Source organism: Thamnophis sirtalis, unplaced genomic scaffold (genome assembly GCF_051295495.1).
Source record: "Thamnophis sirtalis isolate CommonGarterSnake01/CBP01778 unplaced genomic scaffold, rThaSir2_p1.2 scaffold_14, whole genome shotgun sequence".
In the NCBI taxonomy this organism is placed as follows: Eukaryota; Metazoa; Chordata; class Lepidosauria; order Squamata; family Natricidae; genus Thamnophis; species Thamnophis sirtalis.
The window spans coordinates 29,904,532-29,929,248 of record NW_028261394.1 but is presented as its reverse complement, the minus strand read 5'-3'; the positions used below and the strand labels follow the sequence as shown (position 1 = coordinate 29,929,248).

The window sequence follows — 24,717 nt, the reverse complement described above, 5'->3', positions numbered from 1 at the left end:
TGGGGGCAATAGGCTGACTCTGTAAACCACTTAGAGAGGGCTGCGAAGCACTGTAAAGAAGAATATAAATCCTTCCTTCCATCCATCCATCCATCCATCCATCCATCCATCCATCCATCCATCCAGTATTGCAGGCTGACTCTGCCCACTGCCAGCAGTTCGATCCTGACTGGCTCAAGGTTGATTCATCCTTCCATCCTTCCGAGGTGGGTAGAATGTTGGGGGCAATAAGCCGACTCTGTAAACCGCTTAGAGAGGGCTGTAAAAGCACTATGAAGTGGTATATAAGTCTAAGTGCTATTTCTATTGAGCAGAGGGCTGGACTAGAAGACCTCCAAGGTCCCTTCCAACTCTGTTATTCTGTTAATAATCTAGGATATTGAAGACCCGGCTTCAAATTTATCCGGAATTTTGTCTTTAATTGAGGACCTTGCATTCTTCAGAGGTAGAACTTCATCCTAGCTGGACCTTGTTCAACAACATCAGTTCTCCTCATTCCTTGAGATCTTAAATGCTAAGCATCTTAAAAACGCATTTCAAGAACTGGGAGGACTAGAAACTTTAAAAATCCAATGCCACTGGAAACTCAGAATGAGTTGCAAGACTTTGTTCACATTTTAGGTCCCAAAACGTAGCAGAAAAATACGCGCCAACGTTCAATAGTACCTGGGATAGTAAGCGGTGTAGTTCATGTAAAGTTGAGCCGCCTGAGTTGGGTAGTAAGTGACAGTTGGAGTGACAGCGGCTGCAGCAGCTGCGGCTGCAGCTGCAGCTTGTTGAGTCCTGGTTGTAGGCAAGAGGGCTTGTGACGGGTATATTGCAGCTTCTGCTGGGATCACTGCGGTGGCTGCCGTTTGAAAAGCAGCATAGGCAGGAGGAGAAAGGCCTGAAGCGGGATGACAAGGCAAACCGTGGAGCAAGTCAGCCACATAGATTCTGTTTGGCAGATGCTGTTGACTTTGGAAAAAAAGAGATGAGCAAGAGGTTCGGGGCGCCTATCAGCTAGAAGGGAAAAGCAACAATTCTCACAAAGCGCACTGGCCTGCTTAGTCTATTGTGAGTCCTCATTTTTAGGGCTCTCCAACGTTTAGCATCAGGGCTCAAATGTGTCTCTCTAGAAAGGGAGATGTACCAATTTCAAAACAGAGGAATATAATCTCCTCTGTATCAGAAAGCAGCAAAACTCTGACTTCCAAAGCCAACCCTAAAACAAGATGCAGACTGGCAGAATTTATTCCTTCCTTCCTTCCTTCCCTCCCTCTCCTTCCTTTCCTTTCTCCCTCCCTCCTGTGCTTTTCCCTTTCTTCCTTCTCATTTCCATCTCCTTCCCTTCTTCCTTCCTTTCCTTTCTCCCTCCCTCCTTCCTGTGCTTTTCCTTTTCTTTCTTCTCATTTCCATTTCCTTCTTTCTTTCCCTTCTGTGCCTTTCATTTCCTTTTCTTCCTTATTTCCATCTCCTTCCCTCCTCTCTCCCTCCCTCCTGTGCCTTTCCTTTTTTTCCTTATTTCCATCTCCTTCCTTTCCTCCTTCCTTCCTTCTTTCTGTCCTTCTTCCCTCACTCCCTCCTGTGCTTTTCTTTTCCTTTCCCCCTTTCTTTCTTCTCATTTCCATCTCCTCCCTTCCCTTTTTCCTTTTTCCTTTCCTTTTTTCCTTTCCCTCCATCAAAAAAGCCAAATCACAAATTGTCATTCAACACAACCAGAAATACTGTTTACAAGGCTATGTAAACCCAACGGATTTCATCATTCTTTCTTGGTTTGTTAGACCTCCTGTCCCTAGAGATCCTCTGTCTTCAATAACAACAAGCATCCTCTGTTGATTAAGTCTCCCCTTAGTTAAAATAACATTAATCTCAGGGCAGTTCAAAGCAGAAAGGCTTCCAAAGGCAGCTACTCAAATTTGGACAAAGGGTGACATTTCTTTATAGTGGATTTAAAACTGATGAGATCCTGGTCAGTTTAAAGCTGCAGCCCAGAAAACCTCTTGATTCTTAGAAGAAATAAATAAATAAGGAGGACGAATGAGAAACTTTGGGAATTGCAGTTTTTTTTAACCCATTACAGGGACCTGCCTAAGGATGTTCTTATATAGATAGTCCTCATCTTACAACCAGAATTAGGACCCAGAATTTCCCTTGCTAAGCAAAGCGGTTGTTGAACGAGTTGTGGCTAATTTTACTACCTCTTTTGGCCACGGTTGTTAAGCGAATCATTCCAGTTGTTAAGGGAATCACATGGATGTTAAATTAATCCGGCTTTCCCCATTGCTGTCTGGAAGCCAGCTGGGAATGTCACACAGGGCAATCCCATGTCCCCATTAACAATTGACCGTTGTAAAGAAATGCTGGAGCCCAACTTTTGTTCATGTGACCAAGGCAATGCCACAATGTTCATAAGTGCTTGTAAGCCACCTTTTTTCCAGTGCCTTTGTAACTTTTGAACGGTTGCTAAACACCTGCTTGTAAATTGAGAATTACCTGTCATGTTTTATTTACTTCTTAATTTAGGTACCGCTCCATCTCACCCATAAGACAACGGTGGCCCTTGTACTTTATGTACCCCCCCCCAAAAAAAACTAATAAAGAAGATATCCTTTCCCTTTAACACAGAAGATAAGGTTCCCCTCACACATATGTGCTAGTTGTTCCCGGCTCTAGGGGTGCTCATCTCCCTTTCAGCGCTGTCCAAAGACGTCTCTGTGGTCATGTGGCCGGCATGACTCAACGCCGAAGGCACACAGAACGCTGTTCCCTTCCCAACAAAGGTGGTCCCTATTTTTCTACTTGCATTTTTACATGCTTTCGAACTGCTAGGTTGGCAGAAGCTGGGACAAGTAACCGGAGCTCACTCTTTTACGCGGCACTAGGGATTCGAACTGCTGAACTGCCGACCTTTTTGATCGAGAAGCTCAGTGTCTTAGCCACTGAGTTACCACGTCTCTTAGCACAGAAGAGCACCTTGTAGTTTTAATTTTAAATGATCTTATATTCCCTCTCTTATTCCTTAAATAGCAGTTTTTTCAACTAATAACTCTTTTTCTGAAGGTATAAAATCTGTCAGACCTCTAACAAGATTTCAGGCTTGTGCCTTGGTGCGTAAAAAATGTGTGTAACTCTTAACTCTAATTCTATTATTTAGAATTTATGAAAACAACATGAATGTCTAGACCTCTTATTCAAAGCGGATGGCTGAAAGAATGATTCAATCCCAACAATAAGATAAAATCATTCTTGATTTGTAACCCTGACTGGTTAATACAATATGCCAGCAGTTGTAGGTCTGTTTTGGCAGAAAATGTGGCTTGCAAGCAACCTCATCTAAATTTTCAGGACAGATCTAATATAAGGTAAAGGTTCCCCTTGCACATGTGTGCTTGTCGTTCCTGACTCTAGGGGGCAATGCTCATCTCCGTTTCAAAGCCGAAGAGCCAGCGCTGTCCGAAGATATCTCCATGGTCATGTGGCTGGCATGACTCAACACTGAAGGTGCACGGATCGCTGTTCCCTTCCCACCAAAGTGGTCCCTATTTTTTCAACTTTTTTTACGTGCTTTCAAACTACTAGGTTGACAGAAGCTGGGACAAGTAACAGGAGCTCACTGCATTACACGCCACTAGGGATTCAAACCACCGAACTGCCAACTGTTCTGATTGACAAGCTCAGCATCTTAGCCATTGAGCCACTGCGTCTCTTGGATCTAATATAGATATAGATAATAAATATGATATAATTTTCCAGGCCACTTTTTACTTTTTCCATTAACTTGTTTCACAAGTTAACCGGATGCAAAACCAATCCCAGTTTGGAAATCATTGGCCCACATTGGCACCTGCCAATCGTCTTTCATTTTCATCCAGCTTGCAATCCCAGCCTGTCCCCAGAAAGCGGATTCCTGATCAGGGTTGATCCCGAAAGAAAGGGGCCAGATCCTGCTGTCCATCAGCACCTACCAGCATGTCAGCCGGGAGCAGCAGCACAGAGCAGGCGGAGGATTGGAGACTTACATGGTAACTTACAAGGGGGCGGAGACAATCCACTACGGTTTAAAGTGCCACCCATTAACACAAAATTCATCTCCTCTCCGGAACACTGGAAGACTTCCACGTAACGGTCCTTCATCATTTTCTTGTGACACTTCTGGGCCACCATGAAGGCTCGGTCAGAAGATTTCATTTGGATGAAGGCATCACCTGAGGGCCGGCCCTGGAAGGAAGGAAGGAAGGAAGGAAGGAAGGAAGGAAGGAAGGAAGGAAGGAGGGAGGGAGGGATGATGGGAGGGAAGGAAGGAAAGAAGGAAGAAAGGAATGGAAGGAAGGAGGGAAGGAAGGAAAGAAGGAAGAAAGGAATGGAAGGAAGGAGGGAGAGAAGAAAGGAGGGAGGGAAGGAAGGAGGAAGGGAGGAAAGGAAGGAAGGAGAGAAGGAAGGAGGGAGGGAAGGAAGGAGGAAGGGAGGAACGTAAGGAGGGAGAGAAGAAAGGAGGGAAGGAGGGAAGGAAGGAAGGAATGGAGGAAAGGAAGGAAGGAGAGAAGGAAGAAGGAAGGGAAGGAAGGAAGCAAAGGAAAGAAGGGAAGGAAAGAGACAGACAGATAGACAGACAGATAGATATAGATATAGGTTAGTGACCTTGTGAAGTAGAGAGGAACAAACCTGCATTCAACATTTTACACTGCATTGTGTCTAGCTTGTGCCTTGTGTAGTACGTTTCACTGACATTGTATGCCATATGCTAAAAAAACAACTTATGCTGCTGTGTTGTTTTCATGAGACATATAAAAAAATAGGTGAGATATAATAATCGTTGTACTAAAATACAAAGGTCTTCAAATAGAAGTAGAACGACTGCAGTAAAAGAAAGCAGAAGTAGTACCAATAGTAATAGATTCCCCTGAGCACAATCCGGGCACAATGTCTTCAAAGAAAAACCAGAAAGTCCCGTTGCCTTTTGAGAAAGCACCTTTGGGACAACCATGACCTGGATGATGGAGAATCTCCATAGACACATCTGGAGCCCTACTTCAACACCATTGGCATTGACAAAAAAAATCAATTGCAAAAGGCAGCTTTGCTTGGAACAGCTGACATTCTGTGATGATAACTGTTATACAATCCAACATCCCCATCTGCCTCCCTCAGGTCCTCAAGAAGGACTCAATAGATAATAAAGCCAAATCCAGTCTAAACATCTGGCTCATTGTGGGACCAACCGTAATAATATTCCAGAGTTGACGCACGGTTTTTCATTGTCTTATTGGCTATGGGTTTGGGTTTTTGTTTCTTTAAAAAAAGAATCACAAAAAGTAAAATACTTGCTTATCTTTTGCAGCATAAAGGAAGCTGTTCTTTTCATTTGCATTCATCTTTATTCTGGACTAACGCCAAGTCTCTAACTTTTAATTTCATTCTGGGAAGCTTGGCAAACTCCGTATAATTTTCAGCTAATCTTATTACACAAGCTAAGATAGATACTGCTGACATTCTACTAGTTTTTCTTCTTCTGCAAACAAAGAAATACCATGTGCTTTCCCAGACATTTTCATCAGATATCCAAGACTGATTATTGGCAGGATTAAATCTGAAGATTTCACATTTCCTTAGAGAACCAAATTTTATCCCCAGAGCTAAAGTGGGGCTTTGCTAGCAGTGGTGGCTCTTTCATCCCAAGGACCGGCCCATAGATTTCCACTGCTCTCCTCTCCTCTGCCTTCTGTGCAGCCGCATGTCCGGCACTGGATCCAGCTGTTCCTCCTCGTCCTCATCAGTCACCACCAGACCTGGGGGCTGTTGACTCTCCATCTGAGGGCTGACAGACAGCCCAGGCTCTGCCTTTGTCTCCCTCCCTCCGTCTCTTTCTTTCCCTCTCCCTCCCTCCCTTCCTCCCTCCCTCCCTCTCTCTCTCTGCCAGCTCCATTCCCTCTTCCCCCTTGGAGCTCTCAGGTTGCCTTGATGCTGACCGTGCCTCCCTCCTCCAATTTGGTCAGCAGCTGACAGGCCACAACAGGTTCTACAAGGCTCATGGGATGGAAGAAAACCCCATCACGACCACCTTCTGGTTTATGGTTGCTCCATTCTATCCCTAGGACAACCCCTCTGTGAGACACCCACAACAGGCTCTGAGCCCTTGCGTGGAACCCATGGCTCCAAGAGTTTGAGGACATTACAACACTTTCATACTTGCTGGTTCAGGACCATGTGAACTCCATGCGGTTTGATGTCTCCAGTCGCGTCGCCCATGAACTCCAGAATGTCATCAATCCCAGCTGTGTAAGGCAGGCCCCGGAGACGGACACAGTCTCGCAAACTGCCAGCAGCAATGGTGTAAGGAGGAGGGATGACAGGGACGATCGGGGTAGGGAGAGTAGCAATCAAGGGGGCTGACATGTACCGGTTGAGAACCTGGCAGAAGGAGAAAGTTCACCGAGAGTGAGAACAGAATTGCTCTCTGGATACGGACTAGGAAGAGTAGATCAGAGGTCTTCAAACTTGCAACTTTAGGACTTGTGGACTTCAAATCCCAGAATTCTCCAGCCAGCAGAGCTGGGAGTTGAAATCCACAAGTCTTAAAGTTGCCAATTTTGGGGACCCCTGCCCTAGAGGTAGTCCTCAGCTTACGACCACAGCTGACCCCCCACCCCAAATTTCCAGTGCCTAACAGAACAGTGGTTAAGTCAGTTTTCTGTTGTTAAGTTAATCCTGTCCTGTTTTATGATCTTTTCTTCCACCGTTGTTAAGTGAATCACTGCAGTTAATTAACACTGAGTGAATCTGGCTTCCTTGTTGACTTTGCTCATCAGAAGGTTGCAAAAAAGTGATCACATGATGCTGGGACACTGCAACCGTCCATAAATACACGCCGGGTGCCAAGCATCCTAATTTTGATCATGTGATCATGGCCATGCTGTGAAAAACGGTCATAAGTCAGGTTTTTCAGTGTCACTGTAATTTCGAACGGTCGTTAAATTAATAGTTATCAATTGAAGACTACCCAGGTTAACATGCTATGAAATTGCTGATATTTGAGAAGCCTTCTCCAACCTTTCATCTTCAATTAAACTTTAACTTGATTTCATCAAGGTGATAGTTCTAACTGAGCGCTTATGCTGAAAATTTGTTTTTATGGGCACCTATGGTTTGTGTGAGCAAATGCAAGGTTTCCACCCAAAGTCACATGACTTACCTATTTAGAATTAATGTTTTGTCATTTCTGTGCAAGCTGTTCTTTTTTCCACTCTGCTCTGCCAGCCGAACAAATAGGTTTAAAAATAGTTTCTATCCTTGGACTGTCAGACTCTTAAACACAACCACAATCGCTCCACACAAACGTTAAAAAATTTGACGAGTTTTTCTTTTCCTTTCTTTCTTTCCTTTCTTTTTTAGCAATAGTACTTAGATTCATATACCGCTTCATAGTGCTTTACAGCCCTCTCTAAGCGGTTTACAGAGTCAGCCTCTTGCCCCCAACAATCTGGGTCCACATTTTACCCACCTCGGAAGGACGGAAGGCTGAGTCAACCTTGAGTCTGGTGAGATTTGAACTGCCGGCAGCGAGTGATCAGCAGAGGTAGCCTGCAGTACTGCACTCTGACCACTGAGCCATCCCAGCTCTTATTTTTTACCTAATTACTTGCGTAGAGATTGCTCTTTATACTATTTATGTTGTTTGTATTTTTTGTCATGGATTGCACCAGTGAAACTAAAACCAATTTCGTTGTATACATGAAGTACAATGACAATAAAGACTACGTCCATGATGATGAACCTATGGCAGGCGTGCCACAGGTGGCACACAGAGCCATTTGTTAGGGCACACAAGGCATTGCTCTGTCAGCTCCAGCACGCATGCGTGTGCACTGGCCAGCTGACTTCAGCCTTCATTTTCGGCCGTTCGGGAACAGACCTGCGGTTTGCATGTTGGGCCATTTTTCGCCCTCCGGAGGCTTCAAGGAAGTCTCCTGAAGGCTTCGGAGGGCCTTGCGGTGGTGGTGGTGTTTTTGGTCTCCCCAGGCTCCTAGAAAGCCTCTGGAGCCTGGGGAGGGTGAAAAATGGGTCCATCGCATGCAAAAATCAGGGAAGGGGGTGCACACGAATGCACAGGGGGGTCACGCACATAGAATTATGGGTGTGGGCATGCCCACGAATGACCCCCCTCCTAAGCTCCCCCGCTTTTGGCACGCGATGGCAAAAAGGTTAGCTGTCACTGGGCTATACTGTATGAATGTAGCAGGGCGTACACATCCTTTACTAATACACACCTCACTTCCCTCCTTGCTCAAATCTCGCATTAATCACCATTTTCCTTTCGCCCAAACCGCAATATTATGCTTACCATTTCCTAACAGATCAAGGTATCAAACTACACCCTGAATTCGGCTTAAGAATTCAGCCCTTCCCCGACGCATCCACCATAGCAAGCCAATTCAGGCCAACCAGGATAAACTGGTCCAGCCGAAACAAATGTGGGTAATGGCTAATCCAGGCACTCGGCTTAAAAAAGGGCAACGCACGCAAGGTGAAAAGGTTCCCTCTGATCTTTGCCTCATTAAGCTGAACTGGTTCCTTAACGGTTTAATTGCTGAAGAAGGCAACAGATCAGCTTTCCTCAGCAAAATACTTCCAAATGTTTCTTAGCCGCCTGGCCTACATTGAATTCTTTAACTGAGAAGTGAGTGTGTGAGAAAAGAGCTTTAAACACTGATTTCCTGGTACAGAATTCCATGCCATCTACTAGGGCAGGAATGATGAAAATAAAACACGGGGCTGGATCTTGAGATACTTCTCACAGATGGATCATTAAGACAGGAAAGTGTAAAGAATTGTAAGGTTAGTGCACAAGATAATTTGCCATAACGTCCTGGCTGTTAATGATGACTTTTACTTCAACTACACAAGGGCTATCGATAGATACAAACTAAATGGAATCCGTTCTAATCTTGATTGCAGGAAAAATGATTTCAGCAACAGAGTAGTAAATGTGTGGACACCCTACCTGATCGGTGGTTAGTTCCTCTAACCCCCCATAACTTTTACCTTAAGCTGTCTACTGTGGACCTTACATATTTCTTAAGGGGTCCCTAAGGGGCCGTGCATGAGCCCACCAGCGTGCCTACCGTCCCTGTCCTACTGTCCCCATTTATAGGTACTCTTTTTGTGTGTTTAGGGCTATGTTTTGCTTATGTATTTCCATTTATTTGTGCCGTTTTTTCATGTGTTTTTCATACTTGTTTCCTTGTACTTATTAACAAATAAAATAAATAAATACATACATAAATAAATAAAATAAAATAATCCACCACTGAAGATGGGCAGGACATAAATTTAATAAACAAACAAACAAGCCTCCATAGACTGCAATGTGGGGCTTGTGTGTCACCTTGAGGCTCTTGGGTTAGTTTAATGAATGACCCACAGCTAAAAAAAACCATGCCTGGACATCATCCACAAAGGCAAGCCCATGCAAATGTGGCCGTCCCTTCAAGCCCACCCCTTTGCTCTTGCTTCAAGCTGATCCAGAGAAGTCTCCGTCGGTGCCATAAACCCATCCAGACTCATCCTCTTTGTGGCACAAAGAAAAGTCTCCATCTGCCTAATATAATAAGCTCAGAGAAATCTACACACACACACACACACACACACACACACACACACACACAAACTCCCGGCTTTTCAAATCTCACTGGTAATATTTCTAGCAAGTCCCTCTTGGGTCTGTCTCCAGCAGACAACTGCCAGAGAGAGAAGTAACTGGAGAACAGCCAGCTGTAGAGACACTATTGTCCTGAAGTTAATTATAGACCATCTGGTCAAGCTACCTTCAGTCTGCCTAGAAGGCTGTTCCCCCGAGGAACAGTTTGAGGTGGTGCCGAGGGATCCTTGCTCGTGTTTTCGTTGGAACAGGTGAAGATGACGGTCTCTCTGGAATTCAGCCCTCTCTCCTCTTCCAAGAAGACTTAATTTGTTACGTCTGTAAATGAGGAGGGGTCCCTAATTGGCCCTCTCTGGGTTGATTACATTCAGGGGTGGGATTTAAAAATTTTAGCAACTGGTTCTCTGCCTGGTTGCTGGCTGGGCGTGGCCATGGTGGGTGTGGCCTACTCGGCCTTATGCACCACGGTGGGTGGGAGCATTTTCACCCTCCCCAGGCTCCGGAGGCTTTCCTTGAGCCTCTGGGAAGGTGAAAACAGCCTCCCTTGGGCTCCAGAGACTGGAAACGGGCCCATTTCCTAACTTCCAGAACTTCTGGGAGGCCCATTTTTTGCCCTCCCAGAGCCTCCGCGTGGGCCTTCCACTTACCTGGCATCCAAATCCTGGGAGTGGCGGGGAAGGGTAGGCGGGGCCAGCCAGTCCTTGCAACTACCAGTTTGGCAAACCAGATGTAAAATTAGCATCTGCAAAACTAGACTGAATCCCACCCCTGATTATATTCCCTATTTGGAAACGACACAACAAAATCAAATGATTTCCTCTACTTGAAGCCTTTTGCAAAAAGCGCGACCACAAAGAACCCTAAGAAAATAGTGAAGTCACATTATTGTACTAAGCCGTGATACCGTGTGTGTGTGTGGATTACTGCAATGAGTGCATCTAGCAACCCTGGCTTGGAAACTATGCTTCATGGCTGAGTGAAGACATCGCGAGGAATTCCTCCTGGCGATGTGAAGGGGAAGGGTTTTTAACCCTTGATAAACTGGGACAGAACTTTCCCCTCTGGAGAGTAGGGGAAGATGACCCTTGCTAAAAAAATATGTAGGAACTGTTCCCAAGGCAAAAGGCCTGGAACTCTTTTTAAGTCTGGAATGATGAGATAATATTCAGAAGTGGCTCATGCAGACATTTTCCTGTCACTGAATCATGAACAGGAGGAAGAGGAGGTATAATGTATTCAGACATGCCAGATTCTCTTATTACAGCTAATCCCAATAAAAGGAGTGTTGGTTTTCCTGCAGAGCTGATTTCATGGTCTGCTCATCTTAGTGAGGCCAACTTCCCCTCTGGAAAAGTTGAGAAAAATCACCTAACTCACTTTGTTGTCCTGAAGATCAGTGGATAAATTCCAAAGGCTGTTTGTGTCCTATTCTAGGATTAAACAACTCTCATTGCTCCCGGAACTCTGCACCAGTTGTTTGTGGCTCTTAAACCCAAGAAGGCCCAATGAATAAAAGGTGAAACAGACCCAAATGCCCAGAATAAAATATGTGCTACAACCTGCTGGACTTCAGCTGCTGTGCTTCTGAAGAGTTCGATGTAGCGTTTGCCCAAGATCTCCTTGTGTTTCTTAAGGGCATTCTGGGCATAATCTTCACAGGCAAACAGCACAAACGCATCTCCAGTTGGCCTGCCATCTGGATACTTGACAAAGAGGAGGCCTTCCTTGCCTCCGGTGACGGGACACTCGGGGCCCAAGAAACCAAGCACATCCTCAGGCGTTGCAGTGAAAGGGAGACCTCTCATCCTGATGATGACTTGATTCTCCTTGGAGAGGAACTGGGCAACTTCGTTGGAGGTGCCTAGACAGAAGAGATGACCATCAAGGACAGGAAAGTGGACGTCTTATACTTAATCCTCAGTTGTCAATTAAAATTTGAAATTGAACATTCTTTCTAATTCTACGTTTTCATTTAATGACGGAAGAGCTGGATGAAGACATGGGTGGCTGTGAATTCTAGTCCCTCCACGAGGCATAGAAGCTGGTTGTGTGACTTTGGGCCAGTCCTCATCTCCAATGTTGTTGTTGTGGGGTTATTAGAATGAGTGAGCAATACATGCGCTATTACGAGTTGTACAAAACCAAGACAAGATAGGTAAAGATAAGGTTCCCTTCGCATATATGTGCTAATCATTCCTGACTCTAGGGGGCGATGCTCATCTCTGTTTCAAAGCTGAAGAGCCAGCGCTGTCAAAAGACGTCTCCGTGGTCATGTGGCCGGCATGACTCAACGCCAAAGACGCACGGAACACTGTTCCCTTCCGACCAAAAGTGGTTCCTATTTTTCTACTTGCATTTTTTCTACATGCTTTCGAACATTTTAGGTTGGCAGAAGCTGGGACAAGTAACGGGAGCTCATTCCATTATGCAGCACTAGGGATTTGAACTGATGAACTGCTGATCTTTCTGATTGACAAGCTCAGCATCTTAGCCACAGAGCCACCGCATTCCCCAAGACAAGATATAATCTAATAAATAAATAAACAAGGCGCCCAACTGTGGTTATCTTGCAAAATTTCTGGGTGCACACGCCAGACTGATTTTAAACACAGGATCTGAATTTACACAGCATAGTAAGCAAAAGTTTAGCTAGTTTAGCTAGTTTGTTGAGTTATGTCAACAAAGACATTAAACATTTAGTCTCCCGGTGCTGGTCTATTTGGAACAACCTTCTCTATCTCTGAATCTGTTGACTAAACTCCCAACTATTTATAGTTAAAATTATTAGACTTATATATACCCACCCCACCCCAATATCTGGTGATGTAGCATGCTGAGGAACCAAAAATAAATTTTGATATGTCAGATTTTATATTATTTCTCATAGCAACTTAAAAGCACCTTCTCGCAGTACAGTTTCAATCTCTTGCTTAACAAGGCTTTCCCCCCCTAAAGATCTTACCTCCAGCAATTTTCAGAAATTCCTCTCCTGTGGCTTTGTAAACCTAAAACAAAAAAGGGGCAAAGACAATAATTATAATAGATGTCAAGATATTTGATGAGTGATATTAGCATAATATACACATTTGTCTTTTAAGATGACACAAGATACTCTTTATAAATCTAGTTATCTGCAAAACCACTTTAGGACATAATATTTGGGAAGACCTTAGGATACTTCTCCTGTAGACCACATCAATCTAGCTTTCCAGAAGTGTCTGTGAAACCACCTGGAACCAGTAATCGGTGCTCCATAAGGAAAATGGAATATCAGGAGATCTCAAGAACATTTATTCTGTAGATTTGGAAGTACTCATATAAAAGTACATTTAATTTATCTTTAAAACACTCATATAACACCACAAGAGGAATCTAACACTACACTTCTACCAAGTTTCCAAGTATAGTTTAAGTGATCACCATAAAGTCCTGTATGGCCAAGAGCCAAATTATTTGTAGGATCATTCTGAATGTTTCTCCTTAATCCACCAGAACTGACATGATGGTCAAGATCCATGGCCCTTCAATGCAATCTTATTGGCACAAGAGATCTGTATACAAAGGGAAGGTAGCTTGGAGATTTGGATGGCCCTCATCCAATTGGCCATGATTGGTTGTTCCCTCATGTTTTGGGGCTGGGATGATAGGGGAGCCCTGTTAGTTGGTTTGTCTTTTCCTTTGGGATTATTATTGATCATAAGATGGAATGATCTATGTGGCCTCCTGGCACATGATACATTGGGGTTTTTTTAATTGTAATCTCAGCCTTGATTCGTTGTCAACTATTCAGGAAGATGGTAGTGAGATAGGCAGCCATATAAATTATTTAAGTAGATAGGAAACAAGTAAATGACTGTTACATGACCCATGGTGGCACAGTGGTTAGAGAGCAGTACTGCAGGCTACTTCTACTGGCTGCCTGCAGTTTGGCAGTTCGAATCTCATCAGGCTCAAGGTTGACTCAGCCTTCCATCCTTCCGAGATGGGTTAAATGAGGACCCAAATTGTTGGGGCCCATAGGCTGACTCTGTAAACCACTTAGAGAGGGCTGTAAAGCACTGTGAAGCGGAATATAAGTCTAAGTGCTATTGCTACATCCTCTTTGCATATATCCAATACATCACATCTAGTTCTTTAGTTATAATTAATCAATTATAGCTAGCTAAGTAAGTTACCTCAATGTATCGGCTTCCCATGTGATGTTTGTGCCTCTCCATAGCCAAGTCTCTCTGTTCGGAGCTGACAAAACGCACCAGTGCCTCTCCATTTCGCCTTCCTTGAGCATTGAGACACAAGGCCACACCACCTCTGAAAGAAAGGGGAAATACAGAAAACCCATAGAGAAAATGAACCACATCCAGCTTTCTTCCAAAGCGATGTCATTTTCTAAAGATCTGGCTAAGCTTTTTGATGCAACTGAGCTTTGGATGACAAGATTTCAGTCCTGCTCTAAAGCCACCCACAATAACGGTGCAATCAAAATCATAAAATTGCATCGCTTATAAATCAATGGGATGCACTCTCAAATCACAAGGAAGAGCTGTCAAGTTGCAAATTAAAATGACTTGTGTGTCCAATCACACTTGGCCAATAAAGAATTCTATTCTATTCTTTGTGTTGGCTGAATTAGAATGAACCAAAACAACTTGAAATGTGGTAAAAAGCCCTTGAACTCTTGAATGGGGGGGGGGAGGGGATGACAAAAAAAGTACAAAACTTAAGTCAGATTGTTAAACCACAAGAACTTTATCAGCAGCTTGAAATCAGTCCCAAGACGGAATTTGTGGGCTGAATGCAGAGTCAGTTAGTTGGTATCTGATTATATCTAATCTAGAAGTTCCTTCCAGATTCTGAAGAAACAACGGTGATTGCCCCCTCTTTCTTGACTCCACAGAAAAGCTGAACATAATACCATTCTACTCTTGTCATTGATGGTTCTTGATAAAGACATCACCCAGCAAGTTTTCTTTTTTTTTTTTTTTTGAAGTTTGTAGTCCACACTGACTTGTCTGGGTGCCCAACTTTTAAGTATAAAAATTTCACCCTGAATCCTTTAAAGGTAATGCAAAGGTTCCCCTCGCACATATGTGCTAGTTGTCCCCGACTCTAGGGGGCAGTGCTCATATCCATTTCAAAGCCGAAGAGCCAGCGCTGTCTGAAGACGCCTGGTCATGTGGCCAGCATGACTCAACGCCGAAGGTGCACGGAACACTGTTACCTTCCTACCAAAGGTGGTTCCTATTTTTTCTACTTGCATTTTTATGTGCTTTCGAACTGCTAGGTTGGCAGAAGCTGGGACAAGTAACAGGAGCTCACTCCGTTACGTGGCTCTAGGGATTCGAACCATCAAACTGCCAACCTTTCTGATCAACAAGCTCAGCATCTTAGCCACTGAGCCACTGTGTCCCTTGACAGGGACGGTAAAGAATCCTTTACAGCTAAGATTACCAAGACAGGAGACAGAAGCATTTGCAGCAACAGAAAAGTAAAATGGATATGTAGCTGAAACAGACAGCATTAACCCATCCTTCTTCCTTGTCCCAAAGTGGGTTTTTTTTCCCCTCCAAAAGGCAATTGGACTTTTTTGATGTTTTCTTTGAAAACCTTTGCTCCTCATCCAAGAAGCTTCTTCAGTTCTTGGATGAGAAGTGAAATGTTTTCAATGTAAAAAAATCAAGAAATCGTAGTTGCCTTTTTGAAAAATAACACCTTTGGGACAACCATGACTTGGACAGAGGAATTATTGAGTCTGTCATCTGCACCTCCATAACTGTCTGGTTTGGCTCTGCAACCCAACAAGAGAAACAGAGACTTCAACGGATAATTAGAACTGCAGAAAAAACAATGGCTACCAATCTGCCTTCCACTGAGGACCTGTCCACTGCACGAGTCAAAAAGAGGGCTGTGAAAATATCTACAGACCCCTTGCATCCTGGACATAAATGGTTTCAACTCCTACCCTCAAAATGATGCGATAGGGCACTGCACACCAGAACAACTAGACACAAGAACAGTTTTTCCCCAAACACCATCACTCTGCTAAACAAATAATTCCCACAAATAGTTTACTAAGACTGTATTACTATTCTGCTTCTCTCCTTCCTATTACCTTCTCTTCCTACTTGTGACTATAACCATGTTGCTTTGTATCTTTCAATTCATATTGTTTTTATTTGTTTCCTAGTACGATTTGATAGCTTATTAGTAACCTTGATTCTCACTAAGTGTTGTATCTTTTATTCTTGATGTATTTTATTCTCCTTATGTACACGGAGACCATTTGCACCAAAGGCAAATCCCTTGTGTGTCCAATCACACTTGGCCCATAAAGAATTCTATTCTATTGGACGATTGAGAAACTTTCTTACTTGGCAATATTAAGGCCTTTGAAAAAGCGAGCTATGTCTTGGTCCGAAGACTGCCAAGGAAGACCTCGGGCCCGTATGACTGTTTCGTTGTCCACTGCTTCTGATTTACTACTACAAAAAGAAAGAGAAGACAATACAAATCAGCAATTAATCTGACACAATTCTGGATTACCATACTACAAGCAATCCTCAATTTACATCTGCCATTGGGATCAAGATTTCCATCGCTAAGCAGAGCGAAGGTGAAATGAGTCCTATCCAGTTTTATGATCTTTTATTTTTTGGCCACAGCTGTTAAGCAAATTATAACAGTTGTGAAGTGAGTCACATGGTTGTTAAGTGAATCCAGATTCCCTCATTGACTTTGCTTGTCAGAAGCCAGCTGGGACAGGGGTCCCCAGCCTTGGCAACTTTAAGACTTGTGGACTTCAACTCCCAGAGTTCCTCAGCCAGCGAAGCTTCGCTGGCTGAGGAACTCTGGGAGCTGAAGTCCATAAATCATAAAGTTGCTAAGGTTGGAGACCCCTGAGCTGGGAAGGTCACAAAGGGTGATTACATAACTCCAGGTTGCTTTGCGAGTTATAAATGTGAGGACCAGTTGTAAGTCACTGTTTCCAGTGCCCTTGTCACTTTGAACTGGATTTACTATTGCAAATACATGCTAATTGCCAAGCCCCTGAATTCTGACCACATGACTGTGGGATGCTGCAACAATTGTACATGCAAGGATTGGCCATAAGTTACTTTTTCAGTACCCTCGTAATTTTGAACTGTCACTGAATGCAGGATTGCATTCCCACATTGCTGTCTTGGGTCTAAGGATATTTACCATGCAGTTTGGCTGTATTACAATTATCCTTCTCATCTTTTCTACTACCTTTGCTTATCGGTATCTTATGATTATATTATTTTGTTGTTTGTATGCACAATGAAAGCTTATGCACCAGAGACAAATTCCTTGTGTGTCCAATCTCACTTGGCCAATAAAGAATTCTATTCTATTCTATTTTATTCTTGTCTGGAATGGTAGAGGGTCTCCGGCTTGAGCAGAAGGCCAGACTAGAAGACCTCCAATGTCCCTTACAGCTCTCTTCTCTTCTTCCTATTCCATTCTATGTTCTATTCCATTCTATGTTCTATTCCATTCTATGTTCTATTCCATTCTATTTTCTATTCCATTCTATCTCATCCCATCCCATCCCAATTCCCGATACTTTTCATGAAAATTCTACTACTCCAAGCTAAATAAATAAACATATAAAAATAACATTAACAAATAACTAAATGAGAAAATATGAACTCTCGTATGCGCACAGCCTATATACGCTGCAATTATATTCACAGGCCATAGCATAAACCAATCCAAAATCGCTGGACAAAATGTTTAGCCCAATGTGTTGTAATGACACTGGAAGACCTAAGCCCAAGTAAGTGTCAAAGCAGCCAGGTAGAGCAGGTGAGAATATCAACTCCACAGGAAGACCAGAATGACACTGTATTGAGCTAAGATACAATAACAGACTCTTGAAAATCTGACAAGTGCTTTCAGTCTCCCACCCTATGAATCAGGGAGATCTTTGCCTCAACTGCTTTTAGGTTGTTATCTCTCTCCCCCCCCCCCCCACAACTTCCGCCTCTTGGCCTAGATTCTTGCACATTTCTCTCAAAGTCACCCTTCTTATTGCCTCTAAAAAATGGTATGTTTATCATGTTCGGCATTTAGGAAGCCGCCGGGGGGGGGGGGATTAAATATAAAGATAGCAAAAATGGTGACCAAGGACCCAAACTTTGAATTTTCTACAAAGCTTGAGATACCTGGGGATGTTTCCTTGCTATCCTTGTTTTTCTCCCAGGAATAAAGGTTCTCCTTGCACATATGTGCTAGTTGTTTCCAAGTCTAGGGGGCGGTGCGCATATCTGTTTCAAAGCCCTAGAGCCAATGTTGTCCGAAGACGTCTCTGTGGTCATGTGGCCGGTATGACTCAATGCCGAAGGCGCACGGAACGCTGTTCCCTTCCCCCCAAAGGTGGTCCCTATTTTTTCTACTTGCATTTTTACATGTTTTCAAACTGCAAGGTTGGCAGAAGCTGGGACAAGTAACGGGAGCTCACTTCGTTACACAGCGCTAGGGATTCAAACCGCCAAACTGCCGATGTTTCTGATCGACAAGCTCAGTGTCTTAGCCACTGAGCCACCGTGTTCCAGGAATAAAAGTCTGTAAATTAATAAATAAGGCTCCAGGGACTCCGCAACCATCTCTGCCCCCCACCCCCACCTAGCTTCTATTTGGTGCCATCCTATGGAGAAAAAAAACCACTTACCAGGGTCCCGTTTCATACTTGTACTTCACTGTTTCTGGGGTGGTAAACCTGTGACCTGAAACAGACCAAAATGAAGAAGTCAAGCGCCTGGAAATACACCAAAGAGAGAAAAGATGCTTCAGATGGAGAAGAAAAACAGGCCCAGAATGACTCGGAGTTTCACTTACTGCATGTATCTGGAAGCATGCTGAAAACAATGGCTACCATGGCTTTCACCTGCCATACTCCGAAGTCCTCCTCGCTTTCATCTATTCCATAGCCAATATCTGGATGATTTGAGTTTAAGAAACGACCGTGAAAGGGTTTTTCCAGCCACAAAGATGCTTATGGACCGTGGGCAGTCCTTGGGACCCCCAATGGGGCCCCATCAGGGGTGAAATCAACTTACCTTCACTACTGGCTCACAAATGTGAACACAGGAACCACCTCTCTGCATGCACCTCTCAAAATGGGACATGATGACATCCGGGAGGGTGGGTGGAGCCTCCCGCTGCTGCTGCTACCAGTTCACCCAAAACGGATAGAATCGGATAGAATCGGCTGAATTGCACCACTGGGCCCCATTAACACCTCTGTTCCATGGGCTACAGTGGCTGCTGGCTTGCGTCCATGTGCAACTCAAGATGTTGGTAATCACCTTTATTTTTTTCCCCTGAATGCCATCACTCTGCTAAACAGCTAATTCCCACAACACTGTTATATTACCTACTAAGACTGTATTACTGTTATTCTTCTCTTCCTTTCTAGTACCTCTCTCTTCCCACTTATGACTATAACCATGTTGCCTGTATCTTTCGATTTATATTGTTTTGTTTCTTAGTATAATTTGATTGCTTATTAGTAACCTATGACTATCATTAAGTATTATATCTTATGATTCTTGATGAATGTATTCTATTTTGTTTTTCTTTATGTACACTGGGAGCATCTGCACCAAAGACAAATTCTTTGTGTGTCCAATCACACTTGGCCAATAAAGAATTCCAATTCCAGTTCCAGTTTCAGTTCCAATTCCAATACCGTGCCGTGCTATTCTATTCTATTCTATTCCATTCTCATATTCTATTTTATTCTATTCCATTCTCATATTCTATTCTATTCTATTCTATTCTATTCCATTCTCATACTCTATTCCATTCTCATATTCTATTCTATTCTATTCTATTCTATTCTATTCTATTCTATTCTCATATTCTATTCTATTCCATTCCATTCCATTCCATTCCTCTTCATGGTATAGTTCCAGGCTACTTGAGGGACCATTTCATCCCACTAGGATTGGCCTGTCTCACTTGTACCAACATAGGAGGCATGCTGTGGGCCCTATCGGTGAAGAAATTCCAGCTGGCATGGTCCAGGAGTAGGGCCTTCTCTGCCATTGCACCTGTTGTTTGGAATGTCTTGTCCCTGGGAGTGAAGTCCACTCCCACCCTCCTGACCTTCCATAAGAGTCTGAAGGCCTAGTTCTATCAGTTGGCCTTGGGCTCCAAAGGAAATGGTTCATGATGGAGGTGGCTTATAGATGAATATCAGATCCCACCTCCTCCCTGCTCATCCTATTCCCTCCCTCTCCTTCTTTTTGCTTTCGTATTTTGTATTAATTTATAATTTTAATTTATATAGTTTAATTTTTTAATTTTTTAAGTCGTCCAGAGGTACTTTGTGCTAAGGTGGGCAGCCAATAAATTTGATCAATAAAATAAATAGGGATGCTTTTGGTTTTGACCATGGATCAGGGGCGGTATTGACTTACTTTCCCTACCCGTTCGCAAATGTGAGTGCGCACAATAAACTGGAGTATATTGGATATTATAAAATTGCAATTCTCAATATAAGCCCAACCAACCTAGCCAAGGATGAAAATTGTCAGTTGACAACATCACTTTGCTTATGATATAAAACTTCAGCAAAACTTTGCAAAGGATACATTCTGCCATGGATTGTATAGTTTGATCCTTCACGGGGGCTGAGCTGGGATAGCAGTCATGGAATTCTTTCCGTAGATCATAAAATGAATAAAAGCAGTCGGACAGCAGAAGATTCTATAATGGAAACAACATAAAAAGGAGATAATGAATATTTAGAGCTAGTTGGATCTAGTAGTTAAGGCACCAGATTAAAAAGCTGGAGACCATGAGTTGCAATCCCTCCTTGGGACTAGAAAACTAGATGGGTACTTTGTTGTTTGTTTCTGTCCCTAAACCCTTCCAATATGTTCAGATCAGCCCCTTTCAAGCTCAAAGTATTTCACATTCAAAATATTACGTGCAAACCAGTGCACAAGCACACAATTTCAGATAGGAGATGCAGAGGAAAGAAAAGGATGATTGAATAACTAGAGGAGGGATAGATAATGATTGTTTCAGTGAAAGGTGCTTGGGATTAATTTCACATCAGGTTGATAAATTAAGTATTCCTACAAATTTAGATTAGAGATGCCTTTCATGTGATAATAAAGGGGTAAATGGAAGTAAAAAAAATTAACTGTGTATTCAAATTTCTGTTTGTGTAAGGTTTTCTAGATGCTTAGCTCATCTTTCTATTATCAACCTGATCTGCCCATTAGTATTTTAGGAACTGCAATTCTTCAAATTATCAGAAATGTAAACATAGAATGTTGATGAAGCTAATTTAAAACTACAATTCCTAAGAGTTTCCAGATGGGAGAAGGAGACTTTAGAGAAGATTGAGACCAGTTAAATTAGACTAAATACAGAACCCTAATTCAATCAAAATCACATATCCCTGATTCCATTAGATGCAGCTTCCATTAGATGCAGGATTCTTCTAGTGTTTAGAATGTGTTTGAAGACAATAACAAAGAGTCTTCAACTCAACAACTCTTTTCACCTGCAAATTTAGAAAGCTTACCCAAGAGTTATGCTAATCCTATTGCCTTAAAGCCAGACAGACTGGGTACAGTGACAGTCTGTAAAAGCACCATCCTTATTTATACATACTACCAATATGTCTCTGCTTTTTGTCATTTTGAAAAGTTTACCAAAAGTCAGTCTTGTTCAAATGCTATTCATGCCTATTAGGACATCCTGGGGCTGTGAATCACACAGGAAAGTTGGAGAAAAAAGACAACTTATCTCCAGAAGAAGGAAATAATAAACCTCAGAATTGTTGTTTCCTTGATTTATGATCTGCATAAGTCACAAGGAGTTCTTCAGTTTGACCTGAAGATGACATGACCTTGTCCTAGATTAGAAAAGAGTTATGGGTGGGTGTGTTTTTTTCTTTTTTCTTTTTGTTTTGGTAGTATGTTATTTGTATGATCTAAAGAACTTAAGTGTTCTTGCATCTAATTGGGAAAATGTAGAGCAGTGTTTTTCAACCTGGACAGTTTGAAGATGTGGGGACTTCAGCTCCCAGGAATTCTGGGAGCTGAAATCCACACATCTTCAAACTGCTAAGGTTGAGAAACACTGACGTAGAGATTTTTTTAAAAAAGGTTGATGATTGTTCATTTCACAAAGATGCTTTTAAAATAAAACTTGAAGGAAGGAAGATGTGTTGTCATCAGAAGCCCATAATTTTCAAGTTATTATGACCATAGTTTCACTGCATTGTAGTGTTCTGATCCAGCCTTAGCTGAAACAAGAAACAGAGTCCTTGCCATGAAAAACTCATCTTTATTTACCTCTTGTGAATTAATGGCATTCACCCACCAAAAAGTCCTGCAGGGAGTTAAATGCAGCAACAGACTTGGCTGTGAGCTCCCAGCTGAAAGGCTTCACATTACATTCTGGCAAGCAGTCCTTGATGCACGAAACACAATGAGCAAAGTCTTCAGAAATATGAACTGTTGTCTCCTACGACAACCACTCCCCTTTCCTTCTATTTATTCTCCAGCCATGGAGGGATCCTTCAGTGTCCACATGGGCTTTGCTTCCCAAATTGACTCCTTGTCCTCCATTGTTCTCCTCTTCTGACTACTCTGCACATTCATGCAACTAGGACAGGCCCCAGCTGTTCTTCCTCCTCACTCATATCAGCCTTCAAAGGCAGCTGGGAAATGTTGGATGGCCCTGGCCTTATCTTTGCTTCTGATGCAGAACATCCATCAGAGCCTTCCCCAAACTCCATCACTGGCCCAAGTTCCTCCCCAACCTCCTCATCATCCGAGTCTGCCACCAGCTCAGCTGGCAGCTGGCAGGTCACAACATGTAGTTTCAGATTTGAAGGATCCCCAGCAGAAAATAAATTGAGCCCTGAAGTAAGATCCAATATATCAGTGGTGGGTTGCAGGCGGTATGCCCCGGTATGGGCATACAAGAGCCTGCCCGGAGTACCGGGTACCGTTCTGGTACGGTGCTCCAGAGGGCCCACTCGCCTGCCCGAACTCCTTAACTGTCCTTTAAAGCCTTTGGTGCTTCTGCGCATGCACATGGCACATACAGCGCCTGCATGATGCTCCAACGAGCAGCTGGAGCATCACAGAGGCTTGCGGAAGCATTGCTGGCATTTACAATGCATGCACATGTCACACGTGTCCATGTGGGCGACGTTAGATCCGTTTCAACCATACCGGTTGGAATGGAATCCGGAACCATCACTGCAACATATTGTCCTGAATCATAGCTAGGATCCCATTAGTAGCTTACCTTTTTGGATGCTTCTGGATGGAGAACTTGTCGAATAAGGGGTTGGCCATCAGTGCAGAAAGTATATGAGCTCCTTCCTAGAACTTTCAGGTCATTGGAAACCAGTTGGCTGAACTGAAAAAGGAGGGGAAAAATAATCACACTTACAAGTCTCTGACCTAGGTTCCCATTTCACAATTTAATAGGTTTGGAAATACAGGTAGACCTCGACTTACAACAGTTCATTTATAGTGACCATTTGAAGTTGTGACAGCACTGGACAAAAGGGACTTCTAGCCATTTTTCTTGAAGTCAACTGCAGCCAAGAAATTAAAAGAAGCTTGCTCCTGGGGAGGAAAGTTCTGGCAAGTCTAGAAGGAAGCATACTAAAAAGCAGAGACATCAGCCTGACAACAAAAGTGTGTATAGTCAAGGCTATGGTTTTCCCAGTTGCAATGCATGGCTGTGAAAGTTGGACCCTAAGAAAGACTTAACGCCAGAGAATGGAGGCCTTTGAACTATGGTGCTGGAGAAGACTCATGCCAGATCCAACCGGTCAGTCCTAGAGGAGATCAACCCTGACTGCTCTTTAGAAGGCCAGATCCTGAAGAGGAAACTTAAAGACTTTGGCCACCTAATGAGAAGGAAGGACTCACTGGAGAAGAGCCTAATGCTGGGAAAGATTGAGGGCAAAAGAAGAAGGGGACAGCAGAGAATGAGGTGGCTGGATGGAGTCACCAAAGCAGTTGAGCTTAAATGGACTCCGTAGAGGACAGGAAGGCCTGGAGGAACGTTGTCCATGGGGTCGCGATGGGTCAGACACGACTTTGCAACTAACAACAACATAGAATGGAGATGGTAGTATTTGGATAGAAGCAAGAAAACCAACCTTTCCCAATATTTTCTTTCTTTTTTTAGCATTTAAGATATGAGCAGTTTTATTACCGCCTTGTTATCCTTACAGGTTTGACTTTTGAAATGGTCTGCATCCCTGCACTGTTGGAAAAGAAAAGCCCAAATAATTCATACGCGGAAGCAAATCCGCTTGAAACTTGTCTACAACTTTTAAAGGGCGCCTTGGATGCCTGCCTCGTGGCAGAAGCATCGAAATTCAACAATCCTCCACCCGAGAAATGATCCGGATGCCAATATTGACACAAACATAATTTGAGCTCTTGCATTTCCTTGGAATTTATTTTGTGGGTGGGTATATGGGTGTTATTTGAGCACAGGCACAGAACGGAAAATGATAAGGAGGGGAGAGGGATTTTCTGTATCTGAAATGCCATTTTCATGCAACACAACTTAATTTGGGAGTGAGATCTCTGTTTTTTCAAAGAAATAGTCATAACTAGAATTAAGGTGGGGGGGATATTTCCCCTCCCAAGGAGATTGTTGTTGTTGTTAGTTGTGAAGTCATGTCATGTTGCAGCATCCCGGGCTCACATGTTCCCCTTTTGCGACCTCCTGACAAGTGAATTCCATGACGAAGCCTGGTTCACTTAACAACCGCTTTACTAACTGAACAACTGCAGTGGTTCACCTAACAACGGCGGCAAGAAAGGTCATAAAGCGGGGCACTCCCCGAACAAACCTCTCGCTTAGGAAGAGAAATCTTGGGCTCGATTGTGGTCATAAGTTGAGGATATTAAAACATTCCCTAACCTGCTTGCTTCAGCTGAGGTGCGACTAGCGCGAACCAAACATCACCCACAACATTCTTTACATTTGTCAAGAAGCAGCCCGTGTTTAAAAAAAAATAAAAAGTTTAACCTACATGAAATGCTTGAGCCAGAGGAGAA

At 43.2% G+C, this 24,717-nt stretch overlaps 1 protein-coding gene across 2 annotated transcripts in view; it reads right to left on the bottom strand.

Annotated features, from left to right (window-relative positions):
- ESRP2 (epithelial splicing regulatory protein 2) overlaps window positions 1-24,717 on the bottom strand; it is a 62,679-nt gene that overhangs the window by 12,334 nt on the left and 25,628 nt on the right. For both annotated transcript variants that reach the window (XM_087729344.1, XM_087729345.1), the window contains exons 4-14: window positions 22,937-23,050; window positions 20,254-20,368; window positions 18,494-18,592; window positions 18,327-18,381; window positions 16,006-16,116; window positions 13,813-13,945; window positions 12,600-12,642; window positions 11,197-11,498; window positions 6,169-6,390; window positions 4,002-4,200; window positions 667-886 (exon numbers count right to left, since the gene is read on the bottom strand). In XM_087729344.1, coding sequence (XP_087585470.1) covers window positions 667-886; window positions 4,002-4,200; window positions 6,169-6,390; window positions 11,197-11,498; window positions 12,600-12,642; window positions 13,813-13,945; window positions 16,006-16,116; window positions 18,327-18,381; window positions 18,494-18,592; window positions 20,254-20,368; window positions 22,937-23,050 — 1,613 coding nt within the window. The remainder of the gene's footprint in view (window positions 1-666; window positions 887-4,001; window positions 4,201-6,168; window positions 6,391-11,196; window positions 11,499-12,599; window positions 12,643-13,812; window positions 13,946-16,005; window positions 16,117-18,326; window positions 18,382-18,493; window positions 18,593-20,253; window positions 20,369-22,936; window positions 23,051-24,717) is intronic.